Source organism: Muntiacus reevesi, chromosome 14, assembly GCF_963930625.1.
Source record: "Muntiacus reevesi chromosome 14, mMunRee1.1, whole genome shotgun sequence".
In the NCBI taxonomy this organism is placed as follows: domain Eukaryota; kingdom Metazoa; phylum Chordata; class Mammalia; order Artiodactyla; family Cervidae; genus Muntiacus; species Muntiacus reevesi.
The window spans coordinates 51,708,972-51,729,275 of NC_089262.1; the positions used below are offsets into that span (position 1 = coordinate 51,708,972).

Consider the following 20,304-nt stretch of genomic DNA (forward strand, 5'->3'; position numbering starts at 1 on the left):
ATGTGAGAATATAGGATGGAAATGTAGCAGCCGTAGTGGTAAGACAGAAGCAAGACTGATGTGTGTGTGGTATAAATAAAAGCAAGAGCATCTTTGAGATATGTCCATAATACAAATGAAAATTTATATACTACTATTTAGAAGGTATTCTTAAATTTATTTGTTTCACTATCCAGCATTGGAAGAATGCTTGTCTGTATAATTAACTTGGAAATTTTATTTTTCTAGATAGCAGCCCTGAAACTCTGGAAGCTCATAAGATTAAGATGGCATTCTTCACATATCCTACTTTGACAGAGATATGTAGAAGATTAGTCTCTCATTATTTTCTGTTAACTGAAGAAGAGCTGACAATGTGGGAAGAAGACCCAGAAGGCTTTAGTAAGTATCAGTTTTTCAGGTTTTGTATGAATTTTTCCTTCCTTTCATCAATAGATATCATTTATTTGATGATAGCTATAATAACATTGTATTTTAATGTAGTGCTTTTGTTGTGAGAATATAACTTTCAAAAGTTAGTTTATCTTCTCTTTATTAGCCATTATTACAAATTGAGAAGCAAAGAATGAATTACTTGTGCAACTATATAGAATTTTTTCTAGAAAGATAAAATTTTTTAGGGTTATATCATAGTTTAAAACAAAAATATAAAATTAACTGTCTTTCTCTGTTATCAGATCACTTTCTACTCTGTGGTTCATTGTTTATTATTTTTTATTTGTAGAAATTTTTACTTCAGAAAGTAGTTTGGAGATGAAAATTTCTAAATTTCTGAATGGATTACCTATTTAAGATATTTTAATTTAAAAATTAATTTTTAGATTAAAATATTTCTGTAGGAGATCTTTTTTAAAATATAATTTATTTATTTATTTATTTTATTTTTGGTGGGCTTTTCTCTAGTTGCGGTGCGTGGGCTCTCACTGGGGTGACTTCCCTTGTTGTGGAGCGTGGGCTGTAGAGCACGCGGACTGCAGTAGTCGTAGCGTGAGGGCTCAGTAGCTGTAGCTCCCGGGCTCGCGAGCACAGGCTCAGTAGTTGTGGATCACGTCCTTAGTTGCTCTGCAGCATCTTCCTGGATCTTCCTGGACCAGGATTTGAATGTGTGTCTCCTCCTTTGGCCAGTGGATTCTTTACCACTGAGCCACCATGGAAGCCCTGTAGGAGGTCTGTTTAATCTAGACTATCAGGGCCTTTGCTACAGAAAATCAAGGGGTTGTGTGCTTGATAAAGTAGGGTGTGAATAAAGTGTGTGTGTCATTTATTAGGTTGGTGCAAACATAATTGCAGTTTCTAACCATGAATTTTAAATCAGTGTAAATAGGCTCAAACACACCTTTATTAATCAAAATAGGAACCATTATAATCAACACATTCTTTGCTTATGAGAAATAAGTTTGTTTATTCCTGTAACATAAAAATCCATGCTTTGGGATTTGAAAAACTCCTAAGGAAAGCATATTCTGCCTCCTGCTGGTTGTGGAAGCATTTTCTTTGCACAAAGTTGTTGAGATGCTTGAGTAGTGGTAGTCAGTTGGTGAGAGAGAGGTCAGGTAAATATGGCTTCGATGGTCCTCTCAATTGATTGTTGTCATCTTCTGATGGCTGGCTCCTCATCTTCAAGACTCTTGTTTCCTTTGCAAAATTTCTTGAACCAGCAGTACACTGTATGTTCATTAGCAGTTCCTGGGCCAAATGCATTGTTGATGTTGCGAGTTGTCTCCACTGCTTTTTGACCCATTTTGAACTCAAATAAGAAAATCGCTTGGAGTTGCCTTTTGTCTAGTATCATTTCCCTAGTGTAAAATAAATACAAACAGCAAGTAATAAGTCATTAGCAACAAAACATAGAATGAAAAATGTACCTTAAGGTGATGGATAGCATAACCATGTTTATTTAAGACTGCATTCCATTATTAGACAAAGTTCAACAGTGGAAAAGCGCAATTACTTTTGCACCAACCTAATAACTCCTGCCGTGGTCAGACATAGGCTAGGTTTTAGCCTCTACTCATCCCTTTGACTGGATGCCTTCGTGTAGTTTTACACATATGTTTCCAGTATTTTAAAAACACCATAAACATTTTTGTAAGACTTGCCTTCTTTTTTGTTTAGAAATATTTTAATCCATTTAGAACATAAAACACTGCATTATATAATGCATATTTTTTGTTTTTGCTTTTTCTTGTAGCTAAACTCTTATGCTTCATATTGCTTTTTCAATGTAGTAATACCATATTATAACATGAAACACTAAATCCCCAGAGTTTTAAGAGTTCTGGAAATATTTTACTTTAAATATAGAAAATTTATGGAGAATGTGACTAAGTAAACTTGTAAAACATCACTATTGTATGAAATGATTTTTCAGGATTGTAATGACAGTGTATCAGGTAATGTCACAGACTCAGAGAGTGACAAATACTTTGAGCTTTTCTCCATACAGAGTGAGTGAGTGTGTGTGTGTGTGTGTGTATATGTGTGTTTGTTTTTTGGATGTGGCATGTGGGATCTTAGTTCCCTGACCAGGGATCGAACCCATGCCGCCTGACTTGGAAGCCTGGGATTTTCACCACTGGACTGGCCAAAGAAGTCTTCGTACAGAGTTTTTAATGAAAGTGAGAATGCTTGTGGTTTTGAGCACTTTGATGTACACAGATGTCATCTGTAACTTATGGTAAAGAGATCTGTTTAAGGCCTTGTGTTCCCAACTGTTTGCTCTGTGTTATTTTATAATAATTTGCAGCTGTCTTATATTGATATTCCTGAAAATCTTGGTTTTCCAAACTGAGATTTTAGAAACATCATTATTGCATTTGTGGAGAGCATCATTTGTCATATTTTTAATTGCAGCAGCGGAAGAAACAGGGGGAGATTCTTGGAAGTACAGTTTGAGGGTGAGTGTTGATTGAAAGAAAAATCGATAGGGAAAACGGTAATGCTTCTGTACTTTTTTTTTTCTTTTTTGCTACTGTAACTCTTAGTAGAGAATGATACTATATTGAAGATTTCAAACATTAAGTCAGGTAGGAAACAGTTATTACTGCAAGAGTCCATATTTGAGAAGAAAGTACCTAATTAAATTATGAACTTTAATCTGAAATTTTTTTGTTAAGTTGGAGGTTTGCAAACTGATTGTTTCTTCATTTTATAAATTGGAAATAATTATCATTGCAGAAATAGGAAATGTTTTTGAAAGTTACCATTTTTGGCTAGAAACATTTTTTTCCTCCTAAATATTTCAGTAATTATAAAGCTTCTTCTGGTACATTATTTCTCTTAACTACCTAGTATGAGTCTCAGAGACCAGTCCATTGCTTTCAGTTATAGAATTCTTTTTAAATATACTTTATTGATATGGCTAACATTGAGGAAGGTTTATCAAATGTGGACTTTGAATGTTCTTTTTTGAAGACTTTTGTTTATATAATTTGCATTACCTGTTTCATAAACTTCTATAGAACTTAAAAGTTTTATAAAAAAATTTTTTTACTGCTCTTAAGTTTTTAAAACTTTTTCTTATGGAAAATGTTAAACATATTGAGAGAATAATATCATGAATTCTTCTATATCCAAAACCTGTCTTATCATTTATCAACTCGTGATTAGTCTTGTTTTGTATGAGTACTCCTTCACCCACTTGGATTATTTTGAAGCAAATATCTGAGATGATGTATCATTTCATCTGTACACATTGAAGTATGTACATCTGTATTTGATTTTAAACGTAAATCACAATACCTTCAAAATTTAATTGTATTCTATTTTATGAAACATCTAGTGATTTAGTACTTTTAAGAATGAAAATGAGTCATCCTTTTATGTAATTCACATTGCGATTTCTGTTTTTAAAATTTATTTTTAACTGGAGGATAGTTGCTTTACAATGTTGTATTGGTTTTCTGCCACACATTACCATGAATCAGCCGTAGGCAGACAGGTGTCTCCTCCCTCTTGGACCTCCCTCCCTCCCTGCTACCCCATCCCCCGCCGAAGCTGTCACAGAGCACCAGGCTGAGTCCGGGCGCTGGGCACCAGCTCGCGTTAGCTGTCTGTCCTACGCATGGGAACACTGTGATTTCTCGTACACTCTGTGTCTGTTAGAGAAAAGACAGCTCTGCGGCCAATTGAATGCGTTAATCGCTGTTGTTACTTACGTCACTGCCACGAAAAATAAATAATTTTTAGCATACTAATTTTTAAGACAGTCATTTATAGTTCTGAATCTATAAGTAAGTGTGGTTCCTTTAAATTTAAAGAATTAAGTAAAATGTAAAGGGAAAATTTTCCTCTCTGTTGTTTTGCATTTTTGAATGTGTAATGCCAAATGATTGAAATAGTGACATAACTTTTCTACGTTATGAATGAAATTATTATAATTTAATTTTATTTCCCATTGGGTTTATGAAAAACCCTAATAAACTTTTTTCAAAAAAAGTCAAGAATTGGAAACATATTCAGAGTTTTAAGAGTGAGTATTCTTTGTGTTAGTGTAGAATTAAGCATTGCAATATACCCTTGTTTTCATTAGAAACTTATTTTTTTCCCAACAGCCATGCACTGAAGTATTATTTATAGATATATTCCATGAATATAATCAGACTCTAACTCCTGTACTTTTAGAAATGATGCAAACACTTCAAGGTGAGGCATATTTTGTGATATTTTGATTTATCTATTAATCAGTGTTCAAAAAAATATTTTGAGTTCCTGCTATGATGTATTTCCTAGATCATATACCAGACATGAATTTGAAAAAGACTGAATGTGTGCTTTTCTGAAAGAGTAGCCTTCAAAATAGAAAACAAGAATGGCAGCTCACAAGTGAGATAGGCCTTGATTGTGATAGTTAGATTTTGCTCTGGTAAGCATACTAAAATAGTGGGCAGTAATGTATATTGCTTGTGGGGGAAAGAATCTATTTGGAGCTTGTTGTGAGAAGTACTGGGTGAAAAAGTTAAAATAATAAATGTTAGCTTCATGACGGTGGCACTGGGAGTGGAAAGAATGTAATGGATTTAAGAGAGAATTATGAAGTGAAATGGGTGGCGCTTGATCTTTGTACACAAGTAATTATTTAACTATTAAAAGTGATTTGTCATTTCTGACTATTCTGATATAGTGTAAATTTCAGGGAGGAGGCCATGAATACATCTTTTTTTCTCACCTTGCTCCCAGTGTCTGGTACACACAGTAACTGTTGATTGATTGACTTTTGGCAATTAACTGACACTGCCGGGCAATGGAATCTTACACAGATTATTTGATTGGTTTGGGCAGGAGTCAAATTGTAAGGGATCAACTGTTGAGTAGGTGGTAATGTAAGGAAATAAAGGTAAGAGGATCTCCTGTAGAGAATGAGATTCTTGATCTTGTTTGTACCATCAGAGGTAGCTCACTTTTTAGGCTTTTGTTTTCTCAAAAATCTAATGGAGTGCTCCTGCTTAAATTGTAAACCAAGTGAGTAAATGAGCTATGCATCAAGTTTTTTGTGTTCATTTAAAAGATAATGTGAGCATTCATTGTAGTTTGATATAGATTGATTTCTGATGCAGTTATTTACTAATTTCTTAATGCAACATTATAGATTCTTAAATTTGGTAATGTACTGCTGAAGTTACCTTTTTTGTTGTTGTGTTTAGAACATTATTTCCATTTTCTCCCATCCATTTATTTTTATTAAACCACTTTAGGAAAGTGGTTAAGCTAATTAGGTTACCCTCTGATAAGTTGCTCTATGATGGTAAGGTTTACAGTGATTTTAGAGTTTAGTTATTTTCTTTCCACTTCTGGAGTGATTTACTTATTTAGGGCTGTATGCTTAAGAAGTCATATTTAACAGCAGAAAAGTGCTTTGGTAAACTTGCTAGGAATCTTTCTGTACTAAAGAAATATGCTTACTGAGTAAACTAAACTGTGTTCTTTGTGTCTTAACTGTGGTCGTCTCCTTCTGGATAGTCGTGCAGGGACTGCCAGCTCTTTATTCTGGTTTCCACGTTACATTTTTCATTTGTTTCATTTCTCATTTACATTTTTCATCTTGTTTCATTTCTCATTTACATTTTTCATTTTGTTGTCAAATCTTTAATGTGTTGTCATAACCTGGCTTATTTTTTATATTTAGAAAAATAAAACCTTTCGTATGAAATTGCCTGTTCTTGTTCTTTTTTTTTTTCCTATTGTGGGATTCATCTTTTTATTCTTTTTAAAAATTTTCTCTTATAATCAGGATATAATACAGTAGTTAGCAGTTTTACATATATTTTTCTAGAATGTTGCTTGATGTAACATTTTCCAAGTATGTTATAATGGTTTCTAAAGCTGTAGTATGGCTTTACCTGTTGTAACTGTCTTCTCTAATGATGATGATAACAAAACTTAAACTTTCTCTTATATATTTAATATCCACAAAATACAGTGTAGTTAGCTGAACTGAGAAACTAACAAATTGAGTTTAAGTGATTTTTAAAAGCTAGTTTTAATTTACCCTTGCTGATACTTGTTTTTTCAGGTCCCACTAATGTGGAAGATATGAATGCACTATTAATCAAAGATGCTGGTATGTTAAATGAAAATGATTTAGTAACATTGATTTCTTCAGTAGGCTGTGTCTGTTTTGTGGCAGGTGTTATGCTGTGAGAGTTGGATTACAAGGATATCTAAAATTTAGGGATTATCTGGTGATGGAGAGTGAGCAAGCAGTTGATTATAACATAGTACCAGTTGATTAATGCTAAAATAGATGGTAATCAGGTATAGCTGATTATAACATAATATCAGTTGATTAATGCTAAAATAGACGGTAATCAGGTAGTGCTGTGGAAAACTATAAGGTATTAATAGTTTTGATGTACCCATTGAGCATCTCCTAAAGAAGTATTCTGTGAGGACAGAGGATAAGTGAGATTTAATAAGTGGTGAAGGGTGGTTCTGGATAAAAGGGTCAGTATGGACAGAAGCTTGAAGGGAAGAGGGACAAGCACAGTTAACTTTTGAATTGGGAGTATTTGATTTAATTGGAACATAGCGTTTAAGGGGTTGTGGTGAGAGAAGAGACTGGAAAGAGGGTTATCAGGGACCATAGCATAAAATCTTGCATCCATTTGGAAGCAGATATTATTCTTGTAATTTGACATGAGTAGTTTTAAATGAATGTAACTTTCTCTTTGAAAACACTGGATATTTAAGAAAAACATAGAGTGATGTAATTTAAATGTTTCTAAAATGTTTGTTTAAATAATTTCCTGGATTAACATATTGTAGATTTCCCTTTATTAACTTATTACATATTTCAAAGTAGTCTTTAGGACTTATTTTCTTACATAAGGACAATTAGCATTTGACCCAGTATTTGAAATTAATTTTTTTTTTAATCTTCTTCTTAGTGTATAATGCTGTTGGATTAGCGGCTTATGAGTTGTTTGACAGTGTTGATTTTGATCAGTGGTTTAAAAACCAGCTTCTTCCAGAATTGCAAGTCATTCACAATAGGCAAGTATAAAACCTTGTGTTTGTTATACACTTATCTTACCTTACTGATTTTCTAATGAAGACTAGGTGTTAAAATTGCCTAAAATTTTTAAAAAATCATAGTATGACTTAGCTAATAGTGTCTAATGTAGGAAGGAATAAGACTTGAATTTATAACTGAAAAGCAAAATCATTTGTTATTATGTTATTTTACTTCAAATGTGAATTGTGACATGTGTTAAGCATTTGATAAGATAGTTTGCAGGATGAAATTTTATGCAAAGATAATGGAAGATAGGGATCTCTGAATTCTAGACGAAGATTATGTACAAAAGGAAGCCAGTTAAGACTTAGCAGAGACAAGGGCTGATGTCAAAAGGATCATAACCAAGTAACATCCATGAAAAGTGGCTGTCTGAGGATCACAGAGCATTGCAAGTCTGTTGGGAAAAGAAATTGCAGTGGCACCGTGGCAGAAAGCGTTTGGACACACTTGAGTCTCGTATTAAGGTGTCTAATTCAGTAGTGAAGATCAATCTGACAACTTAGTATGTAGGACTTCTGCCCGATTTTAATTTTAGGTAATGAAAGAGTAAAATGGAAGGGGAAAAGGCATTTCATAATCTGTATAAATTTTCCTTCATTTAAAATTAGACGCTTAAAAATTTTCAAGAGCCTTTTTTCTTGTTTTGAATTGGGAAATTCTAGGGATTTATTTCTGTAAATGTGGTACTTATCAGAATGCTTAGCATACAGTCATAGAACAGTTAACATGGCTACCTTAATACATGAATAGAGAACCATTCATGTATGGATCATTTTATAAATATTTAGAGCAAGAATTATGAGCTAGAGATGCTTTAAAGGTAATTTTCACCATTAAGTAGCTATCCTTTCAGTTTTCAGTCATTTATTCAATCATGAAATGTTTTCAGCACTGGGATTTGCTGTGTCCTGTCAGGGCAGTGGTGATTAAAATGTTTTTCAGGTCTGCCCTCTGGTTGCTCGTGAGCCTTTGATGGAGAGAAGGCCTTCAGTATTGAGACAGATTTGCAGTTTGATTGTCCTTAAATCCTAGAGGCTATTTAGTCTAGACCCGTGCTATCCAGTACAGTAGCTGGTATATATGGTTACTAAGTACTTGAAATGTACTTAGTGCAAGTGAGGAAATGACTTTAATTAGCTAAAATTTGAATTTAAAAACTAAAGCAGTGTAAAATATATATTGATGACATATTGAAGTGATAATATTTTGAATATATTGCAATAAGTGAAAATGTTAAATTTTCACATGTATCTTTTACTTTAATGTAGATACTAGTAAATTTAAAATTGCATATTTGGCTTACATTATGTTTCTTTTGGACAAAACTGGTCTAGACCCGTATTTCTCAAACTTTAATGTGCATATGAATCACCTGGTGAACTGGTTAAAATGCAGGTTCTAAGGTCCTGGTCAGATTGTGTGATTCTGTAATCCTTCCAGGTAATGATCCTGCGGGTTTGGGACTCACACTCTGAGGAACAAACTGACCCCTACTATTAACTTTGTTATCTTAGAATCTGAACCTTTCTGAGCTTCATTCTCTTTGTCTCGAGTGTTGAATGTGGTAATCCCAGGGATCTCAGCCCAAAATTGAAGACTCTGTGGTTCCTTCATTTACTCTACTCTATACGAGTCTTGTTTACTTCTATCTCTGACTGTTCAAATCGTCCCTATCCCTTGAAAAGGCATTTTTTTCAGTTTTCTGCCCCAGATACTATTTATCTGAGTGAAGTGAGTGCAAATCGCTCTCATGCCGACTCTTTGTGACCCCATGGACTGTAGACTTTCAGGCTCTTCTGTCCATAGGATTCTCCAGGCAAGAATACTGGAGTGTGTAGCTGTTCGCTTCTCCAGTGGATCTTCCCAACCCAGGAATCGAATCCAGGTTTCCTGCATTGCAGGCGGATTCTTTACCATCTGAGCCACCAGGAAACGCTATTCAAATCCCATCTCCCTCTGCCTGCTCTTCTCTCTTATGTTTCTGCAATCCTAAAGTTTTGTGGTCTTTAATTCTTTTAGATATGTTAAACATTTTGAGAGCAGGAAATGTACTTTTTATTGGAACTTTAATGAGTAATTCTTTATATGTGTTTAATAATCTCAAAAGATTGTAATTTTCTAAAAGGTGTGTTATATTCATTAGTTTACTACATTGTCACCCAGAAATATCATCTTGCCACTTAAATAAATATAATACCGAGAGTTCGTGTCTTGGACACACATGGTTTTCCCCTTTGCCTAAAGAACCTTCATTTTCTTTAGCAAAGATGGCCATAGAGAAACAAGTGTATGTGCATGTTACTGTAAATGTCTTAAGTCTAGAAATTTCTCACAGTGTTTTGAAAATAATCTTTGTGAGATGAACAGAATTGGAATTAGAAAATTGAGTACTGGAGTTCCTTTATTTTTATTATTATTATTACTTTTTGGAGCCTCTCCTGCCTCAGGGTTTGGGACATCAGCTGCTTACACCTATTAAGATGAACTCTTTTTGGTTACTTGAAGAATAGAAGTGAATTTGGCTTTTATGTACATATCTATGTTGTAAATACTTAATGTAAAATAATCAGATTTATAATATGTGCTAAGAATTTTCAGTTTTTTAGATCAGAACTTTGTTGTTAGTATTTGTACTGTGGTACATTTAAAAGTAGCTTTTAGATTTGTATATAAAATGCATATTGCTTTCTTATAACATTTTAGATTTAAATGATAAAATATGCTTAATGAAATAGGCTTCTTAAAATATTAATGTTTGAACTGCATGGTTTTTCCATCTAGGTATAAGCCATTGCGGCGCAGGGTGATTTGGCTCATCGGTCAGTGGATTTCTGTGAAATTCAAGTCTGACTTAAGACCCATGTTATATGAAGCAATATGTAACTTGCTTCAGGATCAAGACTTAGTGGTATGTTGCTTAAATGTCTTAAAAGAGTTCTTTATAAGTTTCACATATGTCAAAGTTCAGATTCAGAAATGGTTTACATCTTTTTTTAGAATGTTGGTAGTCTTTCAACGCTATAGTTATTCCTTGGTGAGAAGTTTGGTTTGAGGGAAGAAAGTCTTTTTGACGCCATTTGTCCTTCTCATCACTAGTCAATGAAGAAAAAATTAACCAAAGTCTACTAATCTATAATTATTTATCATTTTTTAGTACGAATAAAAGAAGGCAGTTTTCTTTAAAAAAAAAAATCCCCTTATAGCTTAAATATCCTTTTTCTTATTCATGATAGAATATGTAATTTTTACGTTTGAGCTAACACCATAGTCTGTTTTATCCTTGCTGTTGATTCTTATTTTGTCTCTCAGTTTTGAGAAGTTTTTTTTTTAGTTTTGATTTAGACTTTGGAATTATTTCTTTTAGGACTTTTTCTTCATGTGTAGCATTTCACATAATACTGATTTTGTGTTACTGAAAACTTGATAATGACTTCATTGCTCTGTTCCACTTCAGTAGGTTTGTTGCTTTATTTTATGTTGATTACTCAAAGAGCTTTTTTTTTTTTAAAGAGATTTTCCCTCAGTGCTTTATTTTATGCCTGAGTGAGAATATATTCATGACTTAATGTACTTTGTCTTGTACTTAGATTTGACTCCAGCATAGTCTTTGAAAAGTGAGTCTGGTTGTCTTTTTCTGAGTTTCAAATTATTTGTAGGTAAAATTAAATGATTTTTAACCCCCAAATTATGATAAGATGTTATTTAATCATTTCTCAGTATTCCACCTTAAAAAATTGTTTTAAACCTACCTGATTACCCTACCTTCCAGCAAAGGTTTGGGTCATTTTTCTCATATTCACATGTGTACATGATAATATAAACTATTTTTAATGTTCAACAAAAGAAAACATAATTAGGGAAATTACAAAATTAAGAAAACATCATAATTGCAGAAGCATGATGCATTCTAAAAGCAAATAGAATTGATCTTTGGATTTTCTGCTTAAATGTTACTTACTTGTATAAATAATTGAGAATTTACTCTAAATATCATTCTATAATTATTAAATAGTTTAAGTATCCCATGCTTAAACAAGGGAATCTAGTTTTATCATGTTTAAATTCTTAGAAGTTTATTGATATTATCTAAGCTCTTTCTATGAATACTGTTTGCTGGAATTAATTTACTTTTGTAAATAGAATAAATTCTATTTATTTAGAATAAAGCATTTATAAGATTTAAGTTTTGTTTTCCTTGGAAATATTATTTGCTATTCTGTCAGTGGTTTCAGAGAGAAGACATTAAATGCTTTATGTGAAAGTGTTACAAAAGATATAAATTTCAGGTAAATTTTCTTTGGAAAAGAGAAATTTCTTGGATTTTTTTTTCTTTCTTTAATGAGTCTTTTGGGAAAGAAATGAAGAGAAAAATGAGTCATTTTGGTCAGCACTTTAAAAGCAGAATGTTAATTCTATCCCATTTAACAAACATTATTGGGCAAAAGGGTTTCATGACCAGTTAAGTTTGGAAAACACTGAACTACATATTCAAATAATCCTCTTTCCTATAACATCAATCAGAACGTTAAAAATGTACATTGATTGTGTTGTGACTATCCAAGATGACAAATACATTAATTTCCAAGGAATGCACTTTGAGGAAATGCTGTTACAGATACAGCTTTTGCCCCTTTGCTGTCCGTCTTTTGGTGGCTATGTCTCATTTGTTTGTTATAACTTCTTAAGAAAACAGTGTTTTGTAAGGCACTAAGTTAACATTATATAGTTTACCCCGATCCTTTTTCTTTTAAGTACTTTTAAGATCAGTAGTATGTAAGATATACTGTTGTAATTTCAACTTGTGAGAAATGCAGGCTGATGAAATGTAGGAAGATACCATATACATATGCAACAGTGTACAGATGTTCAGACATACATGTACAGACATACATGCAGCTGCATTTGTATGTATATACACATATGAAAGAAGTGAAAGTGCTAGTTGCTCAGTTGCTTTGCAACCCCATGGACTGTGTCCCGCCAGGCTCCTCTGTCCATGGAATTCTCCAGGCAAGAATACTGCAGTGGGTAGCCATTCCCTTCTCCAGGGGAATCTTCCCTACTGGGGGGTCAAACCCAGGACTCCTGCATTGCAGGCAGATTTTTTACCATCTGAGCCACCAGGAAAGCCCATATACTTTGTGGGTGTATGTACACATTTACACATATACACACACAAAGCACATAGATTCTCATGGATCTGAATCTTCTTTGGCTTTCAGAGTCCATGTTCGCTTGCTTGATTGCTACTGTTACGTAGATGGGATACATATAATTGTAGTTGTCTGTGTGGCTTCCTAGTCTTATAGACATGTTATTACAAGGCTGGCTGTGGCAGAATAGAAATAGCACAGCAGCTGGGAAAACCAGCCTCTCCAATTGGTATCAGTTGAGTCAGTCAGCTCAGTTGCTCAGTTGTGTCTGACTCTTTGCGACCGCATGGACTGCAGCACGCCAGGCTTCTGTGTCCATGACTAACTCCCAGAGCTTACTCAAACTCATGTCCATCGAGTGGGTGATGCCATCCAACAATCTCATCCTTTGTCATTACCTTCTCCTCCTGCCTTCAATCTTTCCCAGCATCATGGTCTTTTCCAATGCATTAGTTCTTTGCATCAGGTGGCTGAAGTATTCAGCTTCAGCATCAGTCCTTCCAATGAATCTGATTTCCTTTAGGATTGACTGGTTTCATCTTCTTGCAGTCCAAGGGACTCTAAAGAGTCTTCTCTAACAACACAGTTCAAAAGCATCAATTCTTTCACATTCAGCTTTCTTTTAGTTCAACTCTCACATCCATACATGACTACTGGAAAAACCATAACTTTGACTAGACGGACCTTTGTTGGCAAAGTAATATCTCTGCTTTTTAATATGCTGTCTAGGTTGGTCATAGCTTTTCTTCCAAGGAGCAAGCCAGACATCCTGGAATGGGAAGTCAAGTGGACCTTAGGAAGCATCACTATGAACAAAGCAAGTGGAGGTGACAGAATTCCAGCTGAGCTATTTCAAATCCTAAAAGATGATGCTGTGAAAGTGCTGCACTCAATATGCCAGCAAATTTGGAGAACTCAGCAGTGGCCACAGAACTGGAAAAGGTCAGTTTTCATTCTAATCCCAAAGAAAGGCAATGCCAAAGAATGCTCAAACTACTGCACAGTTGCACTCATCTCACATGCTAGTAAAGTAATGCTCAAAATTCTCCAAGCCAGGCTTCCCAGTACTTGGACCCTGAACTTCCAGATGTTTAAGCTGGATTTAAAAAAGGCAGGTGAACCAGAGATTAAATTGCCAACATTCGTTGGATCATTGAGAAAGCAAGAGAGATCCAGAAAAGCATCTACTTCTGCTTTATTGACTATGCCAAAACCTTTGACAGTGTGGATCACAACAAACTGTAGAAGGTTCTCAAAGAGATGGGATCCCGGACCACCTGACCTGCCTCCTGAGAAATCTGTATGCAGGTCAAGAAGCAACAGTTAGAAGCGGACGTGGAACAACAGACTGATTCAAAATTGGGAAAGGAGTATGTCAAGGCTATATATTATCACCCTGCTTTTTTAACTTATATGCAGAGTACATCATATGAAATGCCGGGCTGGATGAAGCACAAACTGGAATCAAGATTGCCGGTAGAAATATCAATAATCTCAGGTATGCACATGACACCACCCTTATGGCAGAAAGTGAAGAAGAACTCAAGAACCTCTTGATGAAAGTGAAAGAGGAGAGTGAAAAAGCTGGCTTAAAATTCAACATTCAGAAAACTCATATCATGGCATCTGGTCCTATCACTTCATGGCAAATAGAAGAGAAAATAGGACGATTAAAAAAATTTTTTTTATGAGCAAGGAGGGTTTATTGGAGGGCCTTGCAAGCAAGGAGCACAGGGAGCTTATGCTGAAAAACCTCAAACTCAGGATTCTTTAAAATTTTATAATGTGGGAAACTACTGTGTAGAGAAAATCTCTATTCCTGTTAGTTGCATGATAATGTTGTTTGATCCAGGGGATTATAATGCAAATTGAGTAAAAATTTTTTGGTTTATTTGAAGTAGTATTACAACTTTTCATCAGTATTTTGTAATTAAAACTTGGTCTAGGGATAATCGGTAATCATTGATGATACTTCAATATTTGGAAACTTCTTTTGTAATGTTGGGAATTTTGATTAGGTTTAAGATAATGCTAATGCTACTTTGAAAATTTGTACTTTTGAGCTTATTCCTGACTCATGTTTAAAAGGTAGATGCTTTTAATTTTTTACTTTTTAAAAGTAAGAATTATATCAAGTACAGAGAAAAATTCAGTGACTAGAATTAGAGCTACCTGGTTTTCCATATTTCCATTGTAATATTTCAAGTATGTAAGAAATAAAACATTACAAATGCAGTGAAGTCTCTGTATCTTTCTTTTCTCCCACCTGTATCTTTCTGTGCTCGTTCTGTTGTCTTTTTGTTGAGCAGAGTTTTTTAATTTTAGTGTAATCAGATTTATTGATTTCTTTTTTCTGTTTTGTTGTTTCTATTTCTTGTTTTAAAAATTGGTTTTCTTCATACTTGCTTCTTTATTCCACCTGGGATTTATTTATCAACATGATACCAAGTAAGGTTCCATTTTTATTACTTTTTTTAATGAGGATAACAGTGCTCCAATGTTTTATTGAAAAATCCATTTAAAAAGTATCTTCTGCATGTTTTCTTCCATTCCTCTTAGAACATGTTACTTAGTAGATGCAATGATTATGGCAAGTTTCAGATTTTAGAATGTTATTACCACAGTAGAAATAGAATGGCTAAATTTTTGATGAGAGGAAGTTTTATTTCCTAGGACTCTATATGATTCTCTAACCAGAATATTTGATTTACGTACGGGGCTGCTTTAATTGTAAGGTTTCTGACCCATTAATATCTTTCAATTTTGGAAATTATAAGTAATTTTAAAAGCTCATTTTTACTTGGGTTATTTATGCAGTCTTCAATAAAACAAGCAGTAGTTGCGTGAAAATTAGCGTTAGTGTACTCTTATTAGGACTTCCCTGGTGGCTCAGATGGTAAAGTGTCTGCCTACAATGCGGGAGACCCAGGTTCAATCCCTGGATCGGGAGGATCTCCTGGAGAAGGAAATGGCAACCCACTCCAGTATTCTTGCCTGGAAAATCCCATGGATGGAGGAGCCTGGAAGGTATAGTCCATAGGGTCACAGGAGTCTGACACGACTCTGCAACTTCACTTTCACTCTTATAAGAGGCTGTATATAATGTATATTGTAGTACAACCAGAAGATTTATAGTTTGGGGATGGGTGTTTTGGGATTATTGTCTGTCAAGCAAAGAAAAGGCCATTCACATGGGTAGATTGACTACCAGCATAGAAATAGTGAATTTTCTAGATGGAGTTTAAGAAGGCACTTTGGCATATACATGACTGCAGCAGGTCCTGAAAACACTGGGAGTTGCAGCTGGGATCTGGGCAGAGGTATTTTTTAACAAGGTGCATTAAAATTCTCCTATCTTTTCACTTTTGTGTCTTTTATGGGTCTCCCAATTCTATCAAACTTTCTATCTTACAGTTTTGATTTTCTTTTCCCGTGTGTCCGTCCATCCTTCATGTCTCAAAAACACTATTACAGAGTTTTCCCGCTTGTCCGCCCTTCGTGTCTCAAAGCACTCTTGTAAACTTTGTGTTAGCCTGCGTTTTCACAAAATGAATTCTGAATTCACTTATATTCAGCAAATATAATTTCCAAAGAAAACATAAAAAGAAAAAAATGTGTGTTTGAGCCATAAATTCCTAGGACCCTCTAAAACCAGGAGGAAAGGCAGCCTTAATCTAGTGATCTAGTAAGTATCTTGTAGTCTATTTTGGCTTTGTATTGATAGGTCTGGTATCCATATGGCATGAAAATGAACTTTAAAATTTTTTTCTTAAAAGGAAATGAGTAAATGGAAGATTGTTGCTTTTTTTAAAAATCCTTTTAGAAAACTTATTTATAGGCATATTTCAGAATAAATACATAAAAATATGTGATCTTGACTTTATTGCAGAATAGAACAAAAAGAGTACCATAGTAGTACCAAGTAGTAAAAGAGCCAGTGAGTAGGATAATATTATTCATATTAAGATATCTCTTATGCCTAGCATCAAGTCAGAAAAATAGAAAATATTTAATGAAACAATTGAGATAAGGACAAAAGATTATAAAGTTATTACTCTGTTTCTATTCAGCAGAGAAATAGAATCTATTTCAAAATTATTCTCTCATGTCTGTCTTACATTTTCCTGATGGTGTGAGTCCCTGAGACACTGCTGTTTCTTGTTCCCATCTCCATGCCCGTGGCTTTAGTGGGTGAAATTCCCTCCAGGGCTGTGGCAGGCTGTGGCAGGGGTCAAGCACTAGGTCCTCCAGGCCTGGACCTCCGCTCAGCGACCGTGACAGTTACGTGAAGGCTCATCCTCCTGCCAGTCATGGCATTGTCTGGTTAGTTACTCTTGCCTTTATGTAGCAGCCAGTTCTCTTTGGAAGTAGTGTTAACTTGCTGTTCCTTCTTGTTCATTTCTCTGTTGCTGTCATGCTTCTCTGGAATCCTTCCAATGATTCTGATGGCTTGGTGGCTCTTGTTTGCCCCTGTATGGAATTACTTTGTTATCTTTTTAGAAGTTTTTAGATGTCTCAGATGAAAGTGTAGGGTAGACTCAGGCTGAGTTCAGGGTCTGGATCTGGATCTCTCCTTCAGAGGTCTATGTCTGTTGTGTGAAAAGTCATGTTTAGAGTCTGGATAAGGGAAAATTTTGTTTGTTTTGTTTCACTTTCTCACATTTATTTATTATTTATTGAGTTGTGTGTTAGAAATTGTCTTAGACTTTGCTCTGCCCATCCTCCATCAGATTCCCCTACTCTTCAATCTAGAAATTCAGGTTCTGACTTTCTCCTCCCATAACTTGTGAATTGCTGTAAAATTCCTTGTCCCTATGCAATAAGTGCTTCCTATTTCTTCTATAGCTCAGGAAGAGCTCATTCTGTTTTTATTTGTGTTTGTCATTTTAAGTGCTCCTCTTTTCTTTAAAGCTGTGTGCTCTTTTCTTCCCCTGATGATTTGACCTCCTATTCGTGTAGTTAAAGTGCAGGCAAGTCATCGTGACTCGTTCAACTTTTTGTCTGTATGGAATACTGCACTGACTTCCCTTTGTTAGGAGGGAAAACACATTTAGTTTTCATTCAGGTGTCTCTTTCCTATACTTACTTGTGTAAATGTCATTGTTGTGGGTAGCGTGCATCTCTGGTCCTTTTGTGGAGGAAGATGAATGAAGATTTAAGGATCAGTTGCTGTTGGCAGTTTCATTTCCTTTCTGGGGGGATAGCGGGGCATGTTTCATGTCCTGTTGTTTGTGAATTAAGTTACTGCCACAGTGCCAGTTGTATGCCTCACAATGTACTGCTGCTGCTAAGTCACTGCAGTCGTGCCTGACTCTACGCGTCCCCATAGACGGCAGCCCACCAGGCTGCCCCGTCCCTGGGATTCTCCAGGCAAGAACACTGGAGTGGGTTGCCATTTCCTTCTCCAGTGCGTGAAAGTGAAAAGTGAAAGTGAAGTCGCTCAGTCGTGTCCGACTTTTGGCGACCCCATGGACTGCAGCCTACTAGGCTCCTCCCTCCATGGGATTTTCCAGGCAAGAGTACTGGAGTGGGGTGCCATTGCCTTCTCCGCACAGTGTACTAAATACAGACAATTTGAAGATCCTAGAAATAGTTCATGTTCTCAAGGGAATTATCCTGTTCTTAAGCTCTTCATATTAGCCATTTTTATTAATAATTATTTAATATCTGGGTGTTTTTTTCCCCCTGCTGAATTGTAAGCTTTTTGATAACAAGGACTAACTTATTCAGTTGCTTAGTCATGTCCCACTCTTTGCAACCCCATGTTCTGCAGCACAGCAGGCTTCCCTGTCTTTCACTATCTCCCGGAGTTTGCTTAGATTATTGTCCACTGAGTCAGTGATTCTATCTAACCATGTTGCCCTCTGCCGCCCTCTTTTCCTTTTGCCTTCAGTCTTTCCTAGCATCAGGGTCTTTTCCAGTGAATTGGCCTTTCGCATCAGGTGGCCAAAATATTGGAGCTTTAGCATCAGTCCTTCCAGTGAATATTTAGGGTTGATTTCCTTTCGGATTGACTGGATTGATCTCTTTGCAGTCCAAGGGACTCTCAAATGCTCTGCAGCATCACAATTCAGAAGCATCAATTCTTTGGTGCTCAGCCTTCTTTATGGTCCAACTCTCACATCTGTATGTGACAACTGAAAAACTATAGCTTTGACTATATGGCTTTTGTCGGCAGAGTGATGTCTCTGCTTCCTAGTATGTTGTCTAGGCCTGTCATAACTTTCCTTCCAAAGAGCAAGCATCTTTTAATTTCATGACTGCAGTCACCATCAGCAGTGATTGTGGAGTCCAAGAAAATAAAATTTGTCACTGCTTCTACACTTACCCCTTCTATTTTCCATGAAGTGATGGAACCAGATGCCATCAACTTCATTTTTTGAATGTTGAGTTTTAAGCCAGCTTTTCCTCTCTTTTCTTTTACCTTCGCCAAGAGGCTCTTTGGTTCCTCTTTGCTTTCTGCCACTAGAATGGTATCATCTGCATATCTGAATTTGTTATTATTTCTCCTGGCATTCTTAATTCCAGCCTTAATTCATCTAGCCCAGCACTTCTCCTGATGTAGTCTGCATATAAGTTAAGTATACAGAGTGGCAGTATACAGCCTTGCAGTCCAGGGGACTCTCAAATCTTCTGCAGCACCACAATTCAGAAGCACCAGTTCTTTGGCACTCAATCTTTTTTTATAGTCCAGCTCTCACATTTGTACGTAACTACTGAAAAACCATAGCTTTGACTCTATGTGTTTTGGTCAGCAGAGTGATATCTCTGCTTCTTAATACTCCTTTCCCAATTTTAAACCAGTCTGTTGTTCCATATTTGGTTTCGTTGCTTCTTGACTTGCATACAGGTTTCTCAGGAGACAGGTAAGGTGGTCTGGTACTCCCATCTCTTGAAGAAAGTTCCACAGTTTGTTGTGATCTGCACAATCAAAGACTTTAGGGTAGTCAATGAAGCAGAACTAGATGTTTTTCTGGAATTCCCTTGCATCCTCTGTAATCCAGTGAATGTTGGCAGCTTGATCTCTGGTTCCTGTGCCTTTTCTAAACCCAGCTTGTAAATCTGGAAGTTCTTGGTTCACATACTGCTGAAGACTAGTTTGAAGGATTTTGAGCATAACCTTTCTAGCATGTGAAATGAGCACAATTCTATGGAAGCATTCTTTGGCATTGCCCTTCTTTGGGATTGGAATGAAAACTGACCGTTTCCAGTTCTGTGGCCCCTGCTGAGTTTTACAGATTTGCTGACATACTGAGTGCAGCACTTTAACAGCAACATCTTTTAGCATTTGAAATACCTCAGCTGGAATTCCACCATCTCTACTAGCTTTGTTTGCAGTACTGCTTCCTAAGGCTCATTTGACTTCACCTTCCAGAATGCCTGACTCTAGGTGACCACACCATCGTACTCATCTGGGTCACTAAGACCTTTTTTGTATAGTTCTGTGTATTCTTGCCACCTTAATCTCTTCTTCTTCTTTTTTTTTTTTTTTAACATAGCATTTATGTTGTATTCACTACTGTGTACATAGCATTAGCATTGTATCAGTTATTATAAGTAACCCAGACATGAGTTGAAATATATGGGAGGATACGCAGAGAATAAATGCAAATACTGTGTCATTTTATATAAGGG

General features: G+C 35.6%; 1 protein-coding gene across 1 annotated transcript in view; it reads left to right on the plus strand.

Annotated features, from left to right (window-relative positions):
* IPO11 (importin 11) overlaps positions 1 to 20,304 on the plus strand; it is a 188,390-nt gene that overhangs the window by 57,182 nt on the left and 110,904 nt on the right. Inside the window, exons 11-16 of the mRNA XM_065905431.1 lie at positions 229 to 381; positions 2,854 to 2,897; positions 4,554 to 4,644; positions 6,512 to 6,559; positions 7,386 to 7,491; positions 10,298 to 10,424. Coding sequence (XP_065761503.1) covers positions 229 to 381; positions 2,854 to 2,897; positions 4,554 to 4,644; positions 6,512 to 6,559; positions 7,386 to 7,491; positions 10,298 to 10,424 — 569 coding nt within the window. The remainder of the gene's footprint in view (positions 1 to 228; positions 382 to 2,853; positions 2,898 to 4,553; positions 4,645 to 6,511; positions 6,560 to 7,385; positions 7,492 to 10,297; positions 10,425 to 20,304) is intronic.